Source organism: Lepus europaeus, chromosome 6 (assembly GCF_033115175.1).
Source record: "Lepus europaeus isolate LE1 chromosome 6, mLepTim1.pri, whole genome shotgun sequence".
Taxonomy (NCBI): domain Eukaryota; kingdom Metazoa; phylum Chordata; class Mammalia; order Lagomorpha; family Leporidae; genus Lepus; species Lepus europaeus.
In genome coordinates this window covers 54,723,189-54,748,939 of record NC_084832.1, presented here as the reverse complement: position 1 = coordinate 54,748,939, position 25,751 = coordinate 54,723,189, and the positions used below count along the sequence as shown (strand labels likewise).

The window sequence follows — 25,751 nt, the reverse complement described above, 5'->3', positions numbered from 1 at the left end:
CCAAAGACTTATATGCTGGTAATTTGGTTCCCAGTGTGGTAGCACTGGTGGAATCTTCAAGAGGTGGGAGTCACAGCCCTTAGAAGGCATTCATGCTGGCCTTGTGGCTAGTTCTCACAAACGTGGATTTTCACAAAGTGAGACCACCCCAAGTGTACATAGCTAATTCCCTTTCAATTTTTTTTGCCATATTATGATATAGCCAGGGGATCCTTGCCATGTTTTTGAACTAAGGTATTTTTTATAGCAATACAAAATAGAGTAAGGCAGTCTATTATCATCTTTCCCAACGGAGGAAAGTCAAGCACCAAAATGCATAGACAGATAACAAAGGCACAATCAAGAATTATGATACTTCATGGGTGCAGCAGGTTGGCATCCCATGAGGGCGCTGTTCAAATCCTGGCTGCTCCCCTTCCAATCCAGCTCTCTGCTATGGCCTGGGGAAAGCAGAAGATGGTTCAAGTCCTTGTGCCCCTTACCACATAGGATACCCCAAAGAAGCTCCTGGCTCCTGGCTTTGGATTGGCTCAGCTCTGGATGTTATGGCCATTTGGGAAGTGAAACAGCAGAAGGAAGACTTCTCTCTCTCTCTGCCTCTCAAATAAATAAATAAATCTAAAAAAAAAGCAAAAAAAAAGCTATTTCAGGGACCAGCACTGTGGTACAGTGGGTTAAGTCACCACTTGCAACACTGGGGACACATATAAGAGTGCCCGTGCCTCATTCCAGATCAGCTCCCTACTAATGTGCTTGAGCCCCTGCCACTCATGTGGAAGGCCCAGACAGAATTCTGGGCTTCTGGCTTCAGCCTGGATGAACCCTGGCTCCTGCAGCCATTTGGAGAGTGAACCAGCTGACAGAAGATCTGTCAGTCTACCTTTCAAGTAAATAAATCTTTAAAAATATATTGTGAGATACTTCTTCATGATAGAGGAGAAAGTTTAGACTTCAACATTCATGAAATACTCAGATAAACAGACTGAATAAATACAAAGACAACTCTCTAAATACTATCTTACCAATGCTAAACTAAGTTGACTGTGATTAGTATTAGAAAGAAGAAAAACAGAACTTACTCTTTATGAAGTTTTTAATAAGCTACCATTTTCTTACATGTACACTAGTATCTTACAAAGACAAATATTTACTACCAAAAGTTAAATACTGTGCAATTTATGAAAAATATAATTTTAAGAACTTGCAAATGGATTAAATAAGTCCATTTTTAAAGAAATTTAACCAGAAAATGGAAAAATTCCTAATCTAAGTGAACTCTAAAAACTTATGAAGCTAGAAACCTATTTTAGTTCAAGTTTTTAATCTATATAGTTTTAAGTAAACCTTAAAAAGTATTTTCTAGGACACATACCTTGAAGAAGAGGGACATGTTTCTTTAATCTTTATAGCTCCAGGTTTCTAGGATAATGGTTGGCCCAAAGCAAAAATGCTTAAGCAACATTTATTGTTTTTAACTGAACTGGGACTAATTCTCATTCCTACTTTTGGTGCAGATTTCACCAAATATTAAGAATTGATTTGGAGTACCTGGGCTGCTCCTACTTACTGGCCTTTTACCTTAAACTGAGTAAGGTAAGATGATATGCAAATACTTTCCACATTAGTCTTCTGACAGGATCCTCAGAATCAGTCACTGTCTGTGAATTTTCTTTTCTGTGGTCTGATTCTTGTTTCTTGGATAATAGTTAATATTAGTATGCAAAGTAACACATTTTCAAAGAAAGGTAAATATGTGCATATGAGTAAGAATGAAATAAAGCCTTGCTTCCATGTTTTAAATAACAGATACATAGCATCTTAAATTATGATATAATTATCAATTTTTAGACACTGAACATAATACACTGTATTACAATGCAAGGCTCCATTTTAGGAACAAAGATAAGTTTCTCTTAAAAAAAGATTTATTTTAATTCACATAAAATACATTTAGAATAAATCTAAATTTTTAGCATCAAAATAGTCAGAAACACATACAGAGAATCTCTAAGATGTATTGTCTCCATTCTGTCCAAAAAGTGTATGCAAGAAGTTCTTTTACAATTATTGATCGTCACCTCGTTGCCTTAAATTTCTAGATTTTCCATTTTCAATTCTTCTCTTTTTGAAAACGGGGGCCACACCATCCGCCACAACTCCAAGAGAAGTGACGGTTTTTTCTTTAAATACCACTTTTGATTCCCCACCATCACCTTCTGAAGTTGATATATACTCATTTTCAGTGTTTGGAAGTTCCAAATCTACCTCTTCACTGGAAGAGAAAGTGAAAATGAAACCATTATTTGACAGATTATGTTTTCATATAACCTATGAACCCACCAAAGCCCAAAATTCACCTTTCTAATGATAATAATAGTGAAGTTAGAAGTTGGTTATTTTGGAGCACAAAACTATCCTGAAATGCTGATTTTATACATTATTTAACATAATAAGGAATTACTGAAGTGGACACGTCATGAAAAGTGTCATCTACTCCTATTTCTGTGGCACAAAAGATGATGCATCATCTTTGAAAATGCTTGTGCTTGGGGCCGGCGCCGTGGCACAGTGGGTTAACCCTCCACCTGCAGTGTCTGCATCCCAAGTGGGCATCGGTTCTAGTCCCGGCTGCTCCTCTTCCAATCCAGTTCTCTGCTGTGGCCTGGGAAGGCAGAGGAGGATGGCCCAAGTGCTTGGGTCCCTGCACCCACATGGGAGATCCATAAGAAAATCCTGGCTCCTGGCTTCAGATCAGTGCAGCTCCAGCCGTTGCGGACATTTGGGGAGTGAAATAATGGAAGGAAGACCTTTCTCTCTCTGTCTCCCTTTCACTGTGTGTAACTCTACCTCTCAAATAAATGAATAAAATCTTAAAAAAAAAAAAAAAGAAAATGCGTGTGCTTAACACTCATATATGATAAGCAGTACAAGGATAATGAAATAGATCCCTTTCTCACATTCTGTTAATATTATAAGTATTTATCTGGAGAAAAACAAAAACAGAGAACTTTAAGAAAAGTTAGAAGAAAATTACAAAAATAAAAGTAGAAATAAGAAACAAACTCAAAAAATGAAAGTAATTTTAAAAAGTAATTAAAAAAAGACAAATTCAAGCATTGGTTCATGAGAAACAAATCCACTGGAAAATGTCATTAAAAAGACAAAAGTGAGATTTCACCAAAACTTCTGGAAAGCATAAATTTACAAAAGTTTTACTATGATACTAATAGGTATACAGAATGTCTAACTATGTGACAGATACTGCAGTAGGTACTTAGAGCAGAAATATTCTCTTTTTAATTTTGGTTCTAATGTTCCATTCCCTTCCTTTCTTAAGATTTATTTGAAAGGCAGAGTTATACACACACACATACACACACACATACACACACACACACTGACACAGATTTTCCATCCACTGATTAACTCCCTGAATGACCGCAGCTATGCCAGGTTGAAGCCAGGAGCTTTGAACTCCACTGAGGTCTCCTATGTGGGTGGCAGAGGCCCAAGCACTCCGGCCATCTTCTGCTCCTTTCCTAGATGTATTAGCAGGGAACTGTATTGGAAGTGGAGTAGCAGGTACTCAAATCAGTTCCCATATGGGGTGCCAGCATTGCAGGAGGAGGTTTAATCCACTTTGCTACAACCAGCCCTCATTCCCCTTCTAGCCCTAGAACTCCCACTGGTATTTTTTTCCTTTGGGTAATACTTTTCCTCTCTTTGTAGTCCTGAGTTTTTAAAAAATTTTATTTAATTGAAAGACAGAGTTAGAGAGAGAGGTAGAGACACAGAGAGAGGTCTTACATCCACTGGTTCTCTATCCAAATGGCTGCAACAGCCAGAGCTGAGCCAATCAGAAGCCAAGAATCAGGAGACTCCTCCAGGTCTCCCACATGAGTGCAAGGGTTCAAGGACTTGGGCCATCCTCTGCTGCTTTTCCAGGTGCATCATATGATATGGCACCCGTATGAGATGCTGGTGCTGCAAGCTGGGGCTTTAACCTGCTATGCCACAGAGCCGGTCCCTGCAGTCCTGAGTTTTTCTTTTTCATTTTTTTTTTAAAGATTTATTTATTTGAAAGTCAGAGTTACACAGAGAGAAGAGAGGCAGAGAGAGAGAGAGAGGGAGGGAGGGAAGGAGGGAGAGGGAGAGGGAGAGGGAGAGGGAGAGGGAGAGGGAGAGGGAGAGGGAGAAAGAGAGAGGTCTTTCATCTGCTGGTTCACTCCCCAATTGGCTGCAACAGCCGGAGCTGTGCCAATCCAAAGCCAGGAGCTTCTTCCAGGTCTCCCATGCGGGTGCAGGGGCCCAAGGATTTTCTGCCAAATTAGGAAATAATCAAAAGCTCAATAATTAACACTGGGGGAGTCCAACAGTATGGGGACTTTCAGATACTGCAGATGCAAAATCACTGGGCTCTGTGCATCAAGATTTAAAAATGCTCATAGCCTTTAGACAGGCATTTTATTTGCAGAAATAGTCAGAAATGTACACAGAGAAACATATCCATATAATAAAGTTTGTTAAGAAATAAATGTAAATATCCAATAAAAAAGGGATGGCTGAGTATAATCAAGTACATCTGAATGATGAAATATAAATCAAGGCCGGCGCTGTGGCTTAACAGGCTAATCCTCCGCCTTGTGGCGTCGGCACACCGGGTTCTAGTCCCGGTTGGGGTGCCGGATTCTATCCCGGTTGCCCCTCTTCCAGGCCAGCTCTCTGCTATGGCCCGGGAAGGCAGTGGAGGATGGCCCAAGTGCTTGGGCCCTGCACCCGCATGGGAGACCAGGAGAAGCACCTGGCTCCTGGCTTCGGATCAGCGAGATGCACTGGCCGCAGTGGCCATTGGAGGGTGAACCAATAGCAAAAAGGAAGACCTTCCTCCTTCCTCTCAGTCTCTCTCTCTATCCACTCTGCCTGTCAAAAAAAAAAAAAAAACAAGAAAAAGAAATATAAATCAAGGAAAATGTTTATAAATTTATCTTAATTTTCAAGAATTTACTAAGTAATGCTTATTTTTTAGGGGCTGGTGCTGTGGCATAGCAGGTAAAGCCGCCATCTGCAGTGCCAGCATCCCTATGGGTGCCGGTTCGTGTCCCAGCTGCTCCGCTTCTGATCCAGCTCTCTGCTATGGCCTGGGAAAGCAGTGGAAGATGGTCCAAGTCCTTGGGCCCCTGCACCCACGTGGGAGACCCAGAAGAAGCTCCTGGCTGCAGATGGGCGCAGCTCTGGCCGTTGTGGCCAACTGGGGAGTGAACTAGTGGACAGAAGACCTCTCTCTCCCCCTCTCTCTGCCTCTGCCTCTCTGTAACTCTGTCTTACAAATAAATAAATCTTAAAAAAAAGTAATGCTTATTTTTAAGTGAGGAGGCTCTAGTAAGAAATTAGGCTAATCTACTTATGAAGTTAGACATAATATTACATATTAAACTGGCTGATCAGGTTAAAATTGAACAGGAATGACTTTACAGTACATTCATTAAACTATAACAAATTACTATTGATAAGTTTAAGAAACCTCATCTTTGAAGTGTAGAAGATGTTGGCATAGAACAATCATCTGCCTATCTTTTTTTTTTTTTTTTTTTTTTTTTTGACAGGCAGAATGGATAGTGAGAGAGAGAGACAGAGAGAAAGGTCTTCCTTTTTGCCGTTGGTTCACCCTCCAATGGCCGCCACAGGCACCGCGCTGATCCGATGGCAGGAGCCAGGTGCTTCTCCTGGTCTCCCATGGGGTGCAGGGCCCAAGGACTTGGGCCATCCTCCACTGCACTCCCTGGCCACAGCAGAGAGCTGGCCTGGAAGAGGGGCAACCGGGACAGGATCGGTGCCCCGACCGGGACTAGAACCCGGTGTGCCAGCGCTGCAAGGCGGAGGATTAGCCCAGTGAGCCGTGGCGCCGGCCTCATCTTCCTATCTTAAGTCATTTAAGAAATCACTTAGAGGTCAGTGCCGTGACATAGCAGGTTAAGTCACTACCTAAAATGCTGGTATCCCATATGAGTGCCAGTTTGACTTGTGTCTGCTCTGCTTCTGACCCAGCTGGTTGCTAATGTGCCTGGGAAGGCAGCAGAAGATGGCCCAAGTGTCTGGGCCCCTCTTATACATGTGGGAGACCCATGTGGGAGGCTGGCTTTGGCTTGGTCCAGCCCCAGTTGTTGTGGCCATTTGGGGATTCAACTAATGGATGAAAGATCTCTCTCCTTTTCTCTGTCTCTCCCACTAACTCAGTCTTTCAAATGAAAATAAATCTTAAAAAAAAAAAAATCACTTCAGGGCTGATTTAGGGGGCAGTTTATTTTTGTAACCTCAATATACAATCAATATGTTTGTAATGATATCTGACATTCTGTGGTTATATATTTCCTAGTATTTCATTAAGAAATATACCAACCTAGTCTCACGGTACTGTAGGTTAAGCCCTCCCCTGTGATACCAGCATCCCACAATGGTAAGCCTGTTCAAGTCCTGGCTCCTCCACGACCAATCCAGCATTCTGCTGGTGTGCCTGGGCAGGCAGCAGGAGATGGCCCAAGTGCTTGGGTTCCTGCTACCCATGTGGGAAACCCAAATGGAGTTCCTGGCTTCCAGCTTCAGCCTGGACCAGTCGGGGCCATTGTGGCTATTTGGAGAGTAAACCAGAGGCTGGAAGGGGCTCCCAATCCCAGTCTCAACCTCTGTCACTCTGCCTTTCAAATAAATAACATAAATCTAAAAAAAAAAAACACAAAACAATAAAAAAAAACCTGGGGAGGGGGTACAGTGTTGTGGCATAGCACCTATAAAGCTGCTGCCTAAGATGTGGGCATCCCATATGGGTGCCAGTTCGAGTCTTGGCTGATCCACTTCTGATCCAGCTCCATGCTAATGTGCTTGAGAAAGCAGTGAAAGATGGCCCAAGTGCTTGGGCCTCAGCACCCACATGGGAGACCTGGCTTCAGCCTGGCCCAGCCTCAACCCCAGCCCCTGTAGCCATTTGGGAAGTGAAACAGCAGATGGAAGACCTCTGTCTCCCCTTCTCTCTCTCTCTCTACCTCTGCCTTTCAAATAAATATAAATAAAATTTTTAAAAAACTTCTGTAAGTAAAACCGGAACATTTTATAACATTTTCATAGCAGTCCTAAGCTATGTTATGTCACACGTAGGGAATCAATTCTAATAATAGTACATAGAGCTATCCATAGCTTTTATGCTCCAACTTGTGAAAAAATATGAATTTTTCATAAAGTACAGTCTTAACAATAGATCATTTCACTAATACCTAAACAGAGAGAAGTCACCTTACATTGTTATGTGAGAGCATTAATGTTTTGGAGAATAACTGCTTTACTTACTTTGTTTTTTACCTGAAGATTCCTTTACGCATTTAAGAAACATTAAAATGTGAAACTGGGAGCAATATCTTCCTTACATAGATACACGTTCCCAAGAAAATAACTGATTAAAACAAATAAGGTGGGCCGGCGCCGTGGCTTAACAGGCTAATCCTCTGCCTTGCAGCGCCGGCACACCGGGTTCTAGTCCCGGTTGGGGCGCCGGATTCTGTCCTGGTTGCCCCTCTTCCAGGCCAGCTCTCTGCTGTGGCCCAGGAGTGCAGTGGAGGATGGCCCAAGTCCTTGGGCCCTGCACCCGCATGGGAGACCAGAAGCACCTGGCTCCTGGCTTCGGATCAGCGTGGTGCACCGGCCGCAGCGGCTACTGGAGGGTGAACCAACGGCAAAAAGGAAGACCTTTCTCTCTGTCTCTCTCTCTCACTATCCACTCTGCCTGTCAAAAAAATAAAAAAAAACAACAAAAAAAACCAAATAAGGTGTTGGCTGGCGCCGCGGCTCACTTGGCTAGTTCTTCGCCTGTGGCACTGGCACCCCCGGTTCTAGTCCTGGTTGGGGTGCCGGATTCTGTCCTGGTTGCTCCTCTTCCAGTCCAGCGCTTTGCTGTGGCCTGGGAAGACAGTGGAGGATGGCCCAAGTCCTTGGGTCCCCAGACCCACATGGGAGACCAGGAGAAAGCACCTGGCTTCTGGCTTCGGATCGGCACAGTGCGCCGGCCACAGAGGCCATTTTGGGGGGTGAACCGATGGAAAAAGGAAGACCTTTCTCTCTCTCTCTCTCACTGTCTAACTCTGCCTGTCAAAAAACAAACAAAAAAACATAAGGTACTATATAAAACATGTAACATCTTTACCATGATCAACTAATAATCTGAATTTATTTTTGAATATTGGTTTAAAAAGTTTAGTGAAGTTCAGTGTCTACTTTTAAGAAAGTAACAAAGCGAAAGCTTTTTTCTTACCTTTCATATATCTAATGATATATTTATTTATTTAAATTTATTTTTATTTATTTGAAAGGCAGAGAGGGACAAAAAGAGAGAGAGAGAAATCTTCTACCTGCTGGTTCATGCTTCAAATGTCTACAATAGCAGGGGCTATGTGAGGAACATGGAAGTCCATCTGGGTCTCCACATAGGTGACAGGGGCCCAAGTACTGGAGGCAGCCTTCTGCTTCCCAGAATTCATATTATCAGGAAGCAGTTATTGTACATGAAGCTGGGACTCAAACCTAGACACTCCAATATGGAATGCAAGCAATATGGGATGCAAGCATTCCAAATGGCATCTTAACTATTGAGCCAAATGCCTGCCCCCATGATACATTTAAAGCATCTTACAACATTTATTGGATTTGTAAGTATCTGCTTCTATGGCAATGTGATGGTGAGTGCATATTGTATGAATTAATGTGTGAAAGTGATCAACAGAAATGTCATTTTTTGGTATGAATTAAAACAATGATTAACTAACTTTAAAAAGTAACCATTCTCTTACATTTAAAACTGTTTAGGAAAAATAAAAAACACTCCAGAAATGAAAGAAATGAGGAAAATAGTACAGAAGTTCTTCAAATAATTAAAAATAGAACTATATAATTCAGCAACCCTACTATTGGTATATTTGAAGGAAATGAAATCAATATGTCATAGAGACCTCTACACTCCCAGATCTGTTGCTAGTTAAAATATGAAAATGTGGAGGGCCGACGCTGTGGTGCACCAGGTTAAAGCACTGGCCTGAGCCGCTGGCTCCTCTTCCAATCCAGCTCTCTGCTATGGCCTGGAAAAGCAGTAGAGGATGGCCCAAGTCCTTGGGCCCATGCACCCACGTGGGAGACCTGGAGGAAGCTCCTGCTTCCTGGCTTCGGATCGGTGCAGCTCCGGCCTTTGCGGCCATATGGGGAGTGGGCCAGCAGATGGAAGACCTCTCTCTCTGTCTCTACCTCTCTCTGTAACTCTTTCAAATAAATAAATCTTTAAAAAAATAGATATGAAAATGTGGCATAAACACACAACAGAATACTGTACTGTTGAATGATAAAATCCTGTCATTTGTGACAAGGAGGACCTTTAGAATTAAGAGAAATAAGCCAGGCATAGAAAGACAAGTACCACACAATCTCACTCACATGTAGAATCTAAAAAAGTTGATCATTAACGGTTGAAACTAGTTGAAAAAAGGTTACCAGAGGCTGGGGCAAGGAAAAGGGGAGATACGTAGAGGTTCATCAGCTGGTACAACATTATAGTTAGGAAATTAAGTTCTGATGTTCTATCATATATTAGCATAACCTAGTCAATAATGCATTATGTATTTTAAAATAGCTAGAAGAGAGGCTTTTGAATGTTTTCCCCAGAAATGACAAATATTTAAAGCAATGGGTATGCTAAATAGCCAGATTTGATCACTACACAGTATTTGAGGGTACTTCAAAAGATTCATGGTAAAATAGAACTAAAAGGTAAGTTTGGGTGTAAAAGTTTTAAAATTCATACCTAGTTTTTTTTTTTTTTTTAAATTTGACAGAGTTATAGACAGTGAGAGAGAGACAGAGAGAAAGGTCTTCCTCCTGTTGGTTCACTCCCCAAATGGCCGCTACGGCTGGCGCTGCGCTGATCTGAAGCCAGGAGCCAGGTGCTTCCTCTTGGTCTCCCATGTGGGTCTGGGGACCCAAGGACTTGGTCCATCCTCCGCTGCCCTCCTGGGCCACAGCAGAGAGCTGGACTGGAAGAGGAGCAACCGGGACTAGTACCCGGTGCCCCAACCGGGACTAGAACCTGGGGTGCTGGCGCCGCAGGTGGAGGATTAGCTAAGTGAACCGCGGCGCCGGCCCCATACCTAGTTTTTAAATAATTTGCATTTTATGAGCTTTTTGAAGACCCCATGTTTCTATGAATTCAAACACTGCACCAGGAGCCAGTGCCACGGCGCAGTAGATTATGTCCCCACCTGCAGCGCCAGCATCCCCAACAGGATGCCAGTTTGAGGCCTGGATGCTCCATTTCCTGATCCATTCACTCCCTGGTAATGGTCTGGGAAAGCAGTACAAGACGGCCAAAGTGCTTGGATCCCTGCATCCACATGGGAGACTCGGAAGAAGCTCCTGGCTTCAGATTGGCCCTAATCTGGCTGTTGTGGCCATTTGGTGAGTATACCAGCGGAGGGAAGCTCTTTTTCTGCTCTCCCTCTCTGCCTGTAACTCTGCCCCTCAAATAAATAAACAGATTTTTTTTTTTTTTTTTAAAGATTTATTCTGTTTATTTGAAAGGCAGAGTTACAGAGAGAGGTCTTCCATCCGCTGGTTCACTCCCCAGATGGCCGTAACGGCCAGAGCTGCGCCGATCCGAAGCCAGGAAGCAGGAGCTTCCTCCAGGTCTCCCACGTGGGTGCAGGGGCCCAAGGACTTGGGCCATCCTCTACTGCTTTCCCAGGCCATAGCAGAGAGCTGGATCGGAAGAGGAGCAGCCGGGACTAGAACTGGTGCCCATATGGGATGCCGGCGCTTCAGGCCAGGGCGTTAACCCACTGCGCCACAGTGCTGGCCCCATAAACAGATCTTTAAAAAAAATTGCACCTCATAAATATGTACATTATACATTAATCAAAAATAATAGTAAAAAGTAAAGAAATGAGCTATACTTTTAATGAACACAACATCTTTGAAATTTACAGAAATGCTGGGATGTCAAATACTTGTAATAATGATGGGATTAAAATTTAGGTACTTACTTAGACTTGACTTCTTCTTTAATTTCTTTCCATTCTCCGTAAGGATTTGATTTTTTATGTACTTTGGGTTTTTCTTCATTTGGAACTGATGAATTTTGTTTTGGTATGTTTTTTTCTTTCTGTGTTTCTGATTTAGTTCCTTCATTCTTTTTATTTTTTTCCTGAGATGTAAAAGTCTTTTTAATTTTTTCCTGAGATATAAAAGATGTAAAGAAAAATTAGCAGGAAAAAAACCCCAAAATTTCTTTAGGTTTTTAAAAAGTCTTCTTATAGATTTATAAATAATATATGAACTCAATAATTTAATTTGCACCTAACACAATAAACTGACAGATGAACTTTAATGCTTGACTAGTTTATTGTTGTGTAAAATGTTTAATGCTCAGTTATGTAACTGATCTCATGAATGTCGTGAGTTCTACAATTAAGGACTTATCAATAGGCTGTTTTTATTCTTCCCTGTTTTCTGCTTTCTTACCTTAGAGATCCAATAGTGACCACCCTTTTTACTGTATCCTCTGAAATTAATGCCATGTTAGAGCGACCCATTCTTAGATAATAATTTTGATTTAATTCTGAATACAAAAACTGAGGCTAAAATGTATGAGTCTTTTAATTTCTTCCATCATACCAACTCATTTATAATCACACCTTCTTATAGAAAACAAAACATTTATCTTCTTATGTGAGTTTATTTCTTGTTCAAAATCAACCTGTTTCTTTTTTGTTAGTATTTCCTATCTCCTCTGAAGTTCTTCTCAATGACTACCAGCAAAATCTCTCATGATTAAGTCAGTATCAAACCACCATCCTATTATCCCTTTCATCTCAGTTCTACCACTGAAAACTGTACAGAAACTTCTACTAGGGCATCAAGGAATTCCGAAGTGCCAAATCCAATGGACTTAATTTGTTTTTTCCTTTTCTATACCTAATTAATCCTTGATGCTCTCCATTCATTTGGCTTCTAGGACATTAGATTCTTCTCTCTGCATACTTTTTTTTTTAAAAAAGATTTATTTATTTATTTGAAAGGCAGAGTGACAGAGGGAGAGTGAGAGATCCTCCTTTGTCTGGTTCACTCCTCAAATGGCCACAACTGCTAGGGATGGGCCAGGCCAAAGTCAGGAGCCCAAACCCCATCTAGATATCCCACAAATAATGAAACAGCATTCAAGAAATAATTTTTCAAGCACCCACTATGTGCTAGGTACTATGTGCAGGTGCCCAAGTACTTGGGTAATCTTCCATTGGCTTTCCAGGTGCATCAGCAGGGAGCTGGAACAGAAGCAGAGCAGCTGGCACTCAGGCTCTCTGAGCACTTCGACATGGGATGCAGATGTTGCAGGCTGCAGCTTAACCCACTGTGCCCCAACATCCGTCCCTCTCTGCATAGTTTTCTAACCATTCTTCCTCATTCTGCCTTGTGAGTGCTTCTTTCTCTGCTACACTTAGGTGTTTAATGTTTCTCAGGTCTTTTCAAAGTCATTTTCCAAAGTTATATCACCTTTTCAAAATTTAAACTTTTATCAGTAAGCTGATGATACTTAAATTACTATTTCTAGCCTAGACATGCAGACTGGCCTGTTCAGACAGCTCTTTTTTTTTTTTTTTTTTTTTTTTTTTTTTTTTTGACAGGCAGACTGGACAGTGAGAGAGAGACAGAGAGAAAGGTCTTCCTTTTTGCTGTTGGTTCACCCTCCAATGGCCGCCGCGGTAGGCGTGCTGCGGCCGGCGCACCGCGCTGATCTGATGGCAGGAGCCAGGTGCTTCTCCTGGTCTCCCATGGGGTGCAGGGCCCAAGCACTTGGGCCATCCTCCACTGCACTCCCTGGCCACAGCAGAGAGCTGGCCTGGAAGAGGGGCAACCGGGACAGGATCGGTGCCTCGACCGGGACTAGAACCCGGTGTGCCAGTGCCGCAAGGCGGAGGATTAGCCTATTGAGCCACGGCGCCGGCCTCAGACAGCTCTTTAAATGTTACAAAGGCCTCTCAAACTGAGGTCCAATATAAACTCAGCATCTTGCGCCCAAATGTATATAAGTAAGTGGTACAACTGTTTATGCAGTTGCCAAAATACAATAGTCCCCCTTTATCCTAGGGAGTTAACATTTTAAGACTCCCAACAGATGCTTGAAACTGCAGATAGTACTGAACTCAAATGTTTACTCACAGATACATACTTACAGAAAAGTTTAATTTATAAACTAGGCACAATAAGAGATTAACAACTAATATTAAAATAGAACAATTATAATGATATGCTGTAAAAAGAGTTTCCATCACATTATCCATAATGACACACAATTTAAAACAAATTATATACTTCTGGAATTTTCTATTTAATATTTTAGGACTGTGGTTGACTGCAGGTAACTGAAGTTGCAGAGTGAAACTGTAGATATAAGGAAATTATTGTGTATGTCTTGGCTGTATTTCTGTCTCATACCAGATGTCTGAAGAGGTTTGCAGATCTTTTTATAAACAAACTTTTGTGAAGAATAAATAAGTCAAGTGCTTACCTTAAACTTTATTTTTAGCTTTGGTCTTTCTGTAGAGACTTCTTCTTTTGCTTCCTGTTCCCCTTCAGAACCACTATGTGAATCTGATGATTTTGATTCTTCTAGGGCACTAAATGACTTTTCATTGACTTTATCAGAAAGCACATTGCCAGTGTGTGGAATGAAATCATCAGGTTTCTCCCATTTAGATTCTGCTCAATACAATTTAATAGTCATGTTGTAAAGTTAAAAAAAAAAGTCATGTTGTATAGTCACCAAAACTATTAAAAAACCATTCCAATATAACACTTCCTATCTCTTAAAATTGACAATACTGAATCTACTTCACATTACCATCTAATCAAGAAGACACAACAAAATTCCCAATCCTCTTGCTTCTTAAATCTTTCAGAAACTTATTTCCCACAACCTAGGTTTATCATATGTATAAATTACAACTCCAGTAGAAAGAGATCTAAGAACTTGGCGCTACATCAGCTTGACACCAATTTCAGGAAATATAACGAGAGTGAACATACTTGATAGTTCCTGAAATTTACTTACAAAAAAGATTTACTGGAATTTTCACAAAATAAAATTAGATTGTGAAAATCTGAATGAGTACAATTCGTCGTTTTTACAGTTAAAAAAAAAAAAAAACCCACACCAACTGATTGAACTGTACTGCCATCTAGTGGTTCATTATGCTTTTAGGAAAATAACCACATATCTAATTATCTTTCAGTTATTCTTTATTTTTAGTTTAATAAAAGGGAGATAGGCTATATAATTTACTGTCTAACTAGAACAGTTTTAACAGTGAAAGCTGTTACTACTAATAATTACACTGGCCCAGTTATAAACTGAAACTATTCAGGGAAAATCAGTATGTATAGCCCTTTATTAATATATAGGATATGTTCTAACATAAATGAAAAACATGACCTTTCCATGTCTCTATTTCACATAAATAGTAAAACTTTCCCATAAATAATGAAACAGTATTCAAGAAATAATTTTTAAAGCACCCACTATGTGCTAGGTACTGTTCTGGGAGCTTTATAAAGATACCTGACCCTCATGACCCCAGAGAGAATACACATGATCTCTTTTTGGCTGAACACCTATTAGGCTCAGTTATTAGTTCATGATCATGCACCGGAAAAGGGAGAAGTTGTGTATTGAGCTTAGATTTTTCTAACTACAAAGCTGTATTATATAACACTATGCTATTTATCTCTAAAATATTCAAAATTTTAACTTTACTAGGATAGAAACACTGTAATTGGGCAGGCTAGGTATCAACTTGGAGGTTAAAAGAGCCTTCTCCTCCTAAGAGATTTAATGCAGGCAGGAACTAGATGCAGCAGATAAAATGCTACTTGGGATACCTGCATCCCCTGCCATGGTGCCTAGATTTGAGTCCCAGTTCTGCTTTGGATTCCAGCTTCCTGCTCATGTGTACACTGGGAGGCAGCAGGTAATGGCCCAGATACTTGGACCCCTGCCACCCTTATGGGAGACAGAATTGAGTTCTGGGCTCTTGGCTTCAACCTGACACAGCACCAGCTAATGCTGGCATCTGGGAAGTGATCAGTGGATAAAAAAAAATCTCTCTTTCCCTCTGCCTTTCAAATAGAATGAAAAACATTAAAAAAAAAAAAAAAAAAAAGCCTCTCCCAAAGTTACATTATTATATAGCCATTCTGGTAAATTTACCTATAGCAGAAACCGGTTTTATGAAATTACATAAAATATTAACTTGTACACTTTAGGTAATCATTAATTACACACACTTTATAAAGATTTTTCTAAGTGAAATATTAAATTAGTAAAATTCAAATTTGATAATTTCAGCCACCGCTAACAGCTACAGGCTCCTTTTTTTTTTTTTTAAAGAGTTATTTATTTGAAAGGCAAAGTTACAGAGAGGCCTTCCATCTGCTGGTTCACTCTTCAAATGGCTGCAACGGACGGAGGTGGGCCCATCTGAATCCAGGAGCTTCTTGCAAGTCTCCCACAGGGGTACAGGGGCCCAAGAACTTGGGCCATCTTCTACTGCTTTCCCAGGCCACAGCAGAGAGCTGGATCGGAAGTAGAATGGCCAGGACTTGAAATAGCTTTACCTGCTATGCCCTGCAGGTTTTTTCTCAAAAAGGAAAAGTCAAGTTGAACTAGGTGATTGTAAGACACCTTCCAAGGAAATAATCACTAAAATAATCATGATAAAAACCAGTAATGTTAAAGTCAAAATGATTAAAGTTAAATGATTTGTTAATTTGTGGAAACAACACCAACTGTAAATAACATTAATGTGTAGCATAATTTCTTATAGAAATCTGTTTGCTTTTCCACTGTACTAATGTATGTAAACTATGAAAACTAATACATGTTTGCTACAGAACTGTTAATCATATACTGAAATTTCGATGTTCAGATGATTCATTAGTAAGCTAATCAGTTTCAGCTAAAATTTTAGATAGTTAAGATAACCAAAGGTAATACTTACCTCCTGTTTCTGTATTATAATAATAGTTATAACCATCTTCACTTAAACCTTCTACCCAAATGGTCTTCCCTCCTGTCTAATGAGAAGAAAAAAACCCAGCACAAACTGAAGATAACAAGCATAACTGAGTAACTAAGCAGAGTCAGCTACCCTTCCCTTTCTACTTGACACCTGGGAATTAGGGGTGATGATATGGCTAGGAAGCTTGGTTTCTTCTAATCATGCACCAGGTTTCAAGGAGAGAATTTCTCACCTCTGAAAGCCAGGAAAAATTCTTTCCACATGAACAAGGACATGCGAATGGGAGTTTTTGGATAGATATCACCTTTCCACCTCCACCCTGCCTTCTAATGAAAGGATTACAGAAAGAAAGGGACAAAGTTGGCAGGGAAGACGATTATTTGGAAGTAGCTTTGTTTAAAAAAACTCTCAAACCATCCCAGAAGCCAATCAATTTAAATAAAGCAAAAAAAAAAAAAAAAAAAAAAAAACCTACAAATATGCTTCAGTTACCTTTTTTATGTTTCCTTGAAATCCTTCAGGTTTCTCCCACTGAGTTGCTTAAAGCAAAATATATTGCATTTGTAAAATCTTTTCGATTAAAAAAAGAAACTTTCAAAGACAGTCATTGTGTACAAAATACTCTATCGTTTAAAACACAACTGAAAAATAACAAAGAAACAATATACACCTCAACAGTACTCTGCAGAGAATACATGTGAGTGCCCTAAGTATCAGATGTTACTAGAACTTCCAAAGGAATTATTAGAGGTAAGTAAGGCTGGCTGCTCACCAGACTTTAAGCTGGTGAGTTCTGAAGGAAGGGGATAGCTTTTAGACATTCTTGTCCAAGAAACAGTGAGATATGGAACGGATAATGACTCAGAAAAGGAACAAGATGAAGTATGGAGGAATTAAAAACAAATATTGCTGGGGCCGGCACTGTGGCGCAGTGGGTTAATGCCCTAGCCTGAAGCGCCAGCATCCGATATGGGCGCCGGTTCTCGTCCCGGCTGCTCCTCTTCCAGTCCAGCTCTCTACCATGGCCTGGGATAGCAGAAGATGGTCTAAGTCCTTGGGTCCCTGCACCCACATGGGAAACCAGGAAGAAGCTCCTGGCTCCTGGCTTCAGATTGGCGCAGTTGCGGCCAATGGGGGAGTGAACCATCGGATGGAAGACCTCTCTATCTCTACTTCTCTCTGTAACTCTTGTCTTTCAAGTAAATAAAAAAAAATGCCAAGACAAAGATGGTGAAGAAAGCAAGCAATAAGCCCCAGATGGGGAGAAAATAAATTAATAGTTTCTAAATAAATTTGAGGAAGATTTCTAATCCCTAGGATATAACCACTGATCTTCACTACCAACTACAATATGCACTTCAGTTAATGGCTGAGTGGAAACTCTGATACTATTTCTTTTTTTTTTTTATTTTTTTTTTTGACAGGCAGAGTGGACAGTGAGAGAGAGAGACAGAGAGAAAGGTCTTCCTTTGCCGTTGGTTCACCCTCCAATGGCCGCCGCGGCCAGCGCACCGCGCTGATTCAATGACAGGAGTCAGGTGCTTCTCCTGGTCTCCCATGGGGTGCAGGGCCCAAGGACTTGGGCCATCCTCCACTGCACTCCCTGGCCACAGCAGAGAGCTGGCCTGGAAGAGGGGCACCTGGGACAGGATCGGTGCCCCGACTGGGACTAGAACCCGGTGTGCCGGCGCCGCAAGGCGGAGGATTAGCCTAGTGAGCCGCGGCGCTGGCTTTTTTTTAAAGATTTACTTATTTATTTGAAAAATAGAGCTACACAGGGCCGGCGCCGTGGCTCAACAGGCTAAACCTCCACCTAGCGGCGCCGGCACACCGGGTTCTAGTCCCGGTTGGGGTGCCGGATTCTGTCCCGGTTGCTCCTCTTCCAGGCCAGCTCTCTGCTGTGGCCCGGGAGTGCAGTGGAGGATGGCCCAAGAGTTGGGTTCTGCACCCTATGGGAGACCAGGAGAAGCACCTGGCTCCTGGCTTCGGATCAGCGAGATGCGCCGGCTGCAGCGTGCCAGCCACGGCGGCCATTGGAGAGTGAACCAACGGCAAAAAGGAAGACCTTTCTCTCTGTCTCTCTCTCACTGTCCACTCTGCCTGTCAAAAATTAAAAAAAAAAAAAAAAAAAGAAAAAAGAAAAAGAAAAAGAGAGCTACACAGAGAGACAAGGAGAGGCAGAGAGAAGTCTTCCATCAGCTGGTTTACTCCCCAATTGGCAACAGCTGGAGCTGTGCCGATCTGAAGCCAGAAGCCAGGAGCTTCCTCCGCGTCTCCCAGGCGGGTGCAGGGACCCAAGCACTTGGGCCATCTTCTTCTGCTTTCCCAGGCCATAGCAGAGGGCCGGATCTGAAGGGAGCAGCCAGGACTTGAATCGGTGCCCATATGGGATGCCAACACTGCAGGCGGCGGCTTTACCTGCTACACCACAGCGCCGGCCTGAACTATGATACTATTCCTAAAGATCTTAATTATAATAATTACAATATTGTCAGTCCAAAGTTTTCTTCATGATTAACTCTGATTCTCCTACATTCCCAATTATTAACTTTTTGCCTGCTTTTCATTTGCTTTCATTTTTATTTTTTAAAAAATATTTACTGGGGCCATCATCGTGGCATAAAAGATTAAGCTGCTGCCTGCAGTGCCAGCATCCCATATGGGTGCTGGTTCCAGTCCTGGCTGCTCCACTGCTGATCCAGTTCCCTGCTAATGGCCTAGGAAAGCAGCAGAGGACAGCCCAAGTGCTTGGGCATCTGCCACCTAGGTGGGAGACCTGTGGATATAATAATTTCAAGGATTCTCTACTATTTGTGAAGCACATTTGAAAAACCTTTAATGTTTTATTTTCATATAGTTCATATATGACAATAAGCTATAACTTATTTGTCATGAATTATTAAGACTGACAGCATAATAATGAATCACTATGAGAAGGCTATCTTTTTAAAGGACACATAATTTTTATGACAAAAATGAAAAGTTATCATCTTTGTTTAAATGCTGCAACATTTAAAAAAAAATCTTAACATAAAATAAACTTCTATTCTGTTAGCAGAATTATTCCCTACTATTTATAAGCTTCAATGACTTACCCCCTGTGATAAGATCATAATAGTAATGGTAGCCGTCAGATGTTACACCTTCTATCCATCTGCCCTTTGAAGAATCTTTCTTCTTCTTCTTCTTTTTTTCTTTCTGTTGATTTGATGCAGGGGTGGGTGCGGCAGTGCTCGTTACCGGGGATACACTTGGCTCTGAAATTTCTAGAGAAGAAAAGAGACAAGGGTGAAGCAGCAAAGGTAACTTTATTATTACTATTATTTCTGCTGGCATAAAACATTAATAATGTTGGGGGCAGGCACTGTGGCATAGCAGGTAAAGCCGTTGTCTGGAGCACCAGCATCCCATATGGGTGCTGGTTTGAGGCCCAGATGCTCCAGTTTTGATCCAGCTCTCTGCTATGGCATGGGAAAGCAGTAGAAGATGGCCCAAATGCTTGGGTCCCTGCACACCCGTGGGAGACCCAAAAGAAGCTCCTGGCTCCTGGCTTCTGATTGGCCCAGCTCTGGCTATTACAGCCATTTGGGGAGTGAACCAGCGACTGGAAGACCTCTCTCTCTCTCTCTCTCTCTCTGCCTCTGCCTCTATCTCTGCCTTTCAAATAAAGAAAGAAATCTTTTTTTATATATATATAGATTTTTTTTTTTTTTTGACAGACAGAGTGGACAGTGAGAGAGAGAGACAGAGAGAAAGGTCTTCCTTTTTGCCGTTGGTTCACTCTCCAATGGCCGCTGCGGCTGGCGCATCTCGCTGATCGGAAGCCAGGAGCCAGGTGCTTCTCCTGGTCTCCCATGCGGGTGCAGGGCCCAAGGACTTGGGCCATCCTCCACTGCCTTCCTGGGCCATAGCAGAGAGCTGGTCTGGAAGAGGGGCAACTGGGATAGAATCCAGTGCCCCAACTGGGACTAGAACCTGGTGTGCCAGCTCCGCAAGGCGGAGGATTAGCCTGTTAAGCCACGGCGCCGGCCAAGAAAGAAATCTTAAAAAAAAAAAATAATAATAATAATAATGTTATTCCCATCAAAAGCCTGACAAATTCTTTGGGGAAGCTGATACATTATTATTATTTGCAAAAATAAGCATGAAAGAATAAACAGAAAAATTTTAAAAAAGGTGATAAGGGGAACTTAGTTCTACCAAGGATTAAAACTTATTCTAAAATTACGGTTAAAACATAGAGCTGGGTAGAACTGATGCAGGGATAACAAACACATGCCTAAGTTCAGATACACAGCCTACTGCAGAATCCCTAATATGGCTTCAACTTCATGGAACCAAACATCTTTCTTTCCCCCTTTTGACTACCATTGTCTAAAATACTATTTTAAAAGCCTGGCTATAACTGTACTTTTTTCGTAAAGGCAATGTCAATTATCCTGCTATTCTGCTCTAAAACTTTAACTGAAAGCTTTTAGGGCATTTAGCTTAGTGCTTAAGATGCCTACATCCAAAATCGGAATGTCTGGGTTCCTTATCTGCCTCTGCTCCAGACTCTAGCTTCCTGCTAATTCACACCCTGGGAGGTGGGTAGTGGTGATGACTCAAGTGACTGGGTCCCTGTTACCCCTATGGGGAGACCTGGATTGAGTTCCCAGCTCCCAGATCCCAGCTTTGGCCCCAGTCAGATGCCACTGCAGGCATTTAGGCAGTGAACCAATAGATGGCAGCTTGCTCTATCTGTACAGCTCTCTTCCTCTTTCATTAAGATAATAATAATACCACTCCATCTTTACTTTTGCAAATGCTATGCAACATCAACAACTGAGATCTGCTAACTGCCCGGATTAAGGAGAATGGAAGAAATGTTCATAGAAGGTTCCTATTTTAAAGTCCAAATTCAATTACAAGATACATTCAAGTTAAATAATGCCTTTTATCTAGAACTTTGTTATCTTCAGACCTTCAAAATATCTGCCTTCCAGATATAAAATCAGTTTACTTGTCCACAAAAGTTTACTTCACTATATATTCAACCATGTAAATAAACATGATTCATGATTTTGATGACAGGTAAAAAGTGAGCTATAATCATAATACAATATTTACTTCCTCACAAATAGTGTCTTTTAGCCGCATAATTAGAATACCTAAAAAACTTAAGGTATCTTTGAAATTAACCACTCAAGCAGGAAAGAGCTAGGAGGACTAGATAACCAGAAAGGTAATATGATGGCTGCGAACGAGGATAGTAACACAAAAGTGTGTGGGCAAAATCCGATACTTTAAATAGGGCTATGACACATAATCAAAGCACTGAGAGTATACTCTGAGTGTACAACTTTATGGAAACAATAAAAGGTCACTTAGCATGATCTCTGATGTTACTTTTAAAACATACAGTTGGCTTTTTTACCTGACTCCAAGCCAAGTCTTTTCAAATCCTCCTGGTATGCTTTCAGAGCAGCTGCCTCCATCGCAGCAAACTCTTTTGATGCCTTTTCTTCTTCTTTTGCCTTATCCAGGCTTTTCTGTTTAATCTATGTAAGATACACACAAAATTGAAAGTGAGATAAGGGACTAATTTTCCATAGAAAAATTGGCAAAGAAAAATCTAAATTACCTCACTGATCCTCTTTGCCACATTTTCCTTATGGTTCTTTCCTCTTTCATGAAATTCAACACTCTTGGAAATAAAAAAAGAAAATGAAAAAATAAAGTTCATAGTAATACAGTAACTATAGGAATGAAATATAAGAATGCAGAAATGAAAATTCTTGGCAGAAGAGATAAAAAGTGATTAATGTTAATGCAAACTAGCCCTTTTTCTCAAATGATGCTAGAGAACTGAATCACATTATTTGTTATCATGTCCTTTGACTATGTTTCCTTTGGTTCTTAAAATAAACTATGATGGCCACACTAATGGAGAAAAATACAAGGTACCCTTGATGACTAATGTAGTGGATATGATTGTAATGAAGACTCAAAGAAGACATGAGGCCAAAAGTGGAGTGGAAAAAAAAATCTTAAGAAACACCTCTACTGAAACAAGTAAGTCCCTAGAATTTCAGTTCATCATATTAAGTTAGAAACAGAGAAAACAATGGTTTTAGAGCCTTCTTCCTCAGAACTGGAAAAAAGTAAGCATTTAAAAATTCCTCATAAATTATAAACAAACACTTGTACACAAGGTGGTAATGGTGTGAAATGTACAACTCCTGTAGAGGACAATTTGGTGATATCTATTACAAATTTACAAAAGCACAAAATTACAAATACACTGGCCCTCTGACCCAACATTTCTGAGAATTTATTCCATAGATAAACCTGTACGTGTAGTAGAAAATGATGTTATATATAGATTATTCAGTGCAGTACTGTTTGAGCTAACAATCCAAGTGCCCATCTCCAGAGGACTAGATAAATAAACTACGGTACATTCTCATATGGTGCTGTAATAGGAGCAAAGAAGCTCCCTATAAGATGGAAAGAGTTCCATGAAACACAATTCAACTCTTAAAAATCAAGATGTAGAACAGCATGTATAGTTTGTTACTTTTAACACATGCTGGACTAAAGAACCTATGCATGTAAACAGAAAAAAATGGAAGGCTTGAAACAAAATGAAAAGAATGCTAACCTAGGGAGAGTAATGGTAATTGGATGGATGGACAAGGATAGATAAGTGAACAATATTGTCTATTTAGACAATCAGAAGTGCTTCCTAAATTACAAGTGTCTAGTTGCATGCAGTAAGAAATTTCTGGTAAGCACTGCAAAATAAGTTCTGTCAATCAAAACTTATATGATGCATTAACTGGGCTGTTCTAAAATAGTGCTATGAATTCCTCTTTAAAGTATAACTTTCCAAAGCAAATAATCATCTTCTATTTTTCATATATTGGGTTTCCCAAAGTTGATTATACCACACAAAGAATGCTAAAGGAGCATTCAAAATTAAACTTTCCTTCTAATTAAAGGTTTAATCAACAAGTATTAGCAATTCAAGGGGATAAAGACAGACTACAGTGGAAGAGATTATTTGCTCTAGGTAATCATAAAATTCATTTTACTGCCTGGATACCTCAAAGGAAGACACTGTCAGCGATGTGTGTGATTTTAAAAATTTACAACATTTATTTACAAGGATGGTCTAAGTTAAACAAGATAGTTAAGAACTTCAGCAACATTCAACAACACCAAATCTCATAAACAATAATAAATAAAAATCTATTACGAAATACAGCACTGCTAAAGATGTGACTACTATTCTTTCATGTTTCTAACTCTGCAAATAAGGATATGAATATGTATGTCACAGATATCCTAGTGTTTAATGTAGTATGTATAAAATATTGTGACAAGCATGAGGTGGAAAAAAAAAATCAATGATGTGCTTTTGCTTTGTCTTAAATGTTGGATCTAGATTCAGATTTAGACGGTAACAGTAATAATGTATTTAACAGAAACGTTATTTTTAATTTCACAACAGTTGAGATTTCAAATTTAAGTTGTGCATCAAACATTTTTAGAGTGGGAAACATACAAGAAAAACTAACATTATGTTGTTTTTATGTTTTAAAGGTTTCCCACTTTTATTTTTCTTCGTATATGACAATATTATAAACATCGTCATCATGTGTTTCATAAACATGGATGAGATTACCTGCTTCATACAGAAATAATTTGGTTTTACAATCAAGTTTAGGTTAATGAAAAGAATGCTCATAACTTTCACACAGGATGATAAGACAACTAATATCTTTTGACATTTTGAGGAATCAAGAACAATGAATAGGAAAGTGCTTTGTAAACTCTAAACTTTGATCAAAAGCAACATTTCACATATATACAATATTACTCGAATCTCTTGAGGGTGAAATTATCATACAGGCCTATTGTCTGCTATCCAGCACTTGCAGTAATCACAGAACTTCTTTGGCTGTGACTTCCAGTAGTCTGCCCTGCAAAAGGAAAAACAAGTCATAGCCGATTTGAAATTTAAAAAAGTCAAATTCTGCAAGCTTTACGTCTCTTTAGAGTATCCTATATAAGCCCTGCAACTGAATCTTGTTATACAATTTCCCGTTTTATTATTTATCTAGATGATGTAGTCAACTGAAATTCTGTTCACAGTACACTAGAAAATACATGCACTGGATTTAAAACTCCTTCAATAATAAAACAGCTTTAAAATTTAAATTCCAGGTTTGTTACTATCATCGGTATGAGTAAACAGGAACATCTTGGAGGAAAAAAAATATTTATCCTAAAACTAGTAGTCCAACAGTACGCTTTGCGGTTGTGTGGGAGCAGTCGGTTGAAATCTTTGCTTAGTATATACTAAGTTGATCTTCTGTATATAAAGATAATTGAAAATGAAACTTGATGAAGAGTGGGATGGGAGAGGGAGTGGGAGATGGGATGGGGGAAGCCAAAACAATGCAAAAGTTGCACTTTGTAAATTCACATTTATTAAATAAAAAAAAATATTTAACCTTTCTGTTCTTTTTGGGGGGTCGCTGTAAGGGAGGCCTGCAGAAACTCAAATCAAGCTGTTTCCATCTTAAGGACTAAGCAAGAAACTACCCTGGAGAAGGCTGGTTCCTCCGCCACTGCCAGTGAATACATTTTGTTCTCGCGCCTCAGGGCCAGAGAGCTGGAAAAGCCAAGGTCCCTGAGGCGGAGGACAAGAAGGCCAGCGCTGACGCTAGGAAGGCCGGCCGCTTCCAGGGGGCGGCGGAGGCAACGTTTCACGACAAGCCAGGGTTCAAGTGCCCGCCGAGGGCGGCCGCGACCCCCGGACGCCGCGCGGCCTCGCAGCCCACAGCCCGGGCCGCGCGCCCCCAGGGCGGCGGCACGTCTACCCCGCCCCGAGGAGCAGCCCCGCAGGTCTGGGGCCGGTCCCGAGCGAGTTAAGAGCGCGCTGTCACGCCCCCGGCCGAAGGGCGGGAGAGGGCGGCGGCGGCGGGGCGGGGGAGCCCCGCGGGAGACAGGGCCTCCCAGAGAAACAACGCCCCGTTGTTCAGGGCCTGAGAGCCAACTCACATGACTGCGCCCGCCGCTCCGCGCGTCGCCCCAGCTCCGACTCACGCTCGCGCTCTTCAGGGCGGGGGCGAGTCAGGCCCCGGCCCGCCGCGAGGCCCACCCGAGCTGCCCTCCCGGCCGGGGAACACCTCCCTTCTCTCCCGGGACCGGCGTTCCACGGTGCCCAGCTACGGGTGCCCGCACGACTCAATCCGCGTTCCAGTCGCCAGCTCTTCCCCTCCCCCTCCAGGGGCGGTACTCCCGGCTCCGGAGAGGTGGGGTCTGTATAAAGGGGTTGAGGTCACCCAGAAGGGGCGAAAGCGCGACGGGACCTGAGCCGAAGGACGGGCCTCTCGAGCCTCAGGTCCCCGAGCCACCCCGCTTTCTCTCGCTCCTCCTCTGAGGCCCAGACTCTCCACCCTCCTTCTAGGCTCGCTGGCTCGCGGCCAAGGAGCTCGCGCCTCGCCTCCGCCCCGCACGCAAACAGCTGTTCCCAGAGACGTCGCCGCCCTCAACTTGGCCAACTAGCCCCGCACGCACTTTGACCAGCGGAGCGACCCGGACTTGCGGGCTAGGGGGCTGTTGGCAGAGTTAGGAAAGGAAGGTGAAACCGCTGGTAGTGGG

General features: G+C 41.6%; 1 protein-coding gene across 1 annotated transcript; it reads right to left on the bottom strand.

Moving 5' to 3' along the window:
* Window positions 1-1,907: 1,907 nt before the first annotated feature.
* WBP4 (WW domain binding protein 4) lies at window positions 1,908-25,562 on the bottom strand. The gene is made up of 10 exons (XM_062194109.1): window positions 25,149-25,562; window positions 23,992-24,064; window positions 21,721-21,783; window positions 21,514-21,637; window positions 19,193-19,363; window positions 16,590-16,636; window positions 16,077-16,152; window positions 13,589-13,779; window positions 11,067-11,257; window positions 1,908-2,272 (listed from the first exon to the last, which is right to left on the bottom strand). Coding segments are annotated over exons 1-10 (1,146 nt in total). The 5' UTR covers window positions 25,151-25,562; the 3' UTR covers window positions 1,908-2,064.
* Window positions 25,563-25,751: the final 189 nt, after the last annotated feature.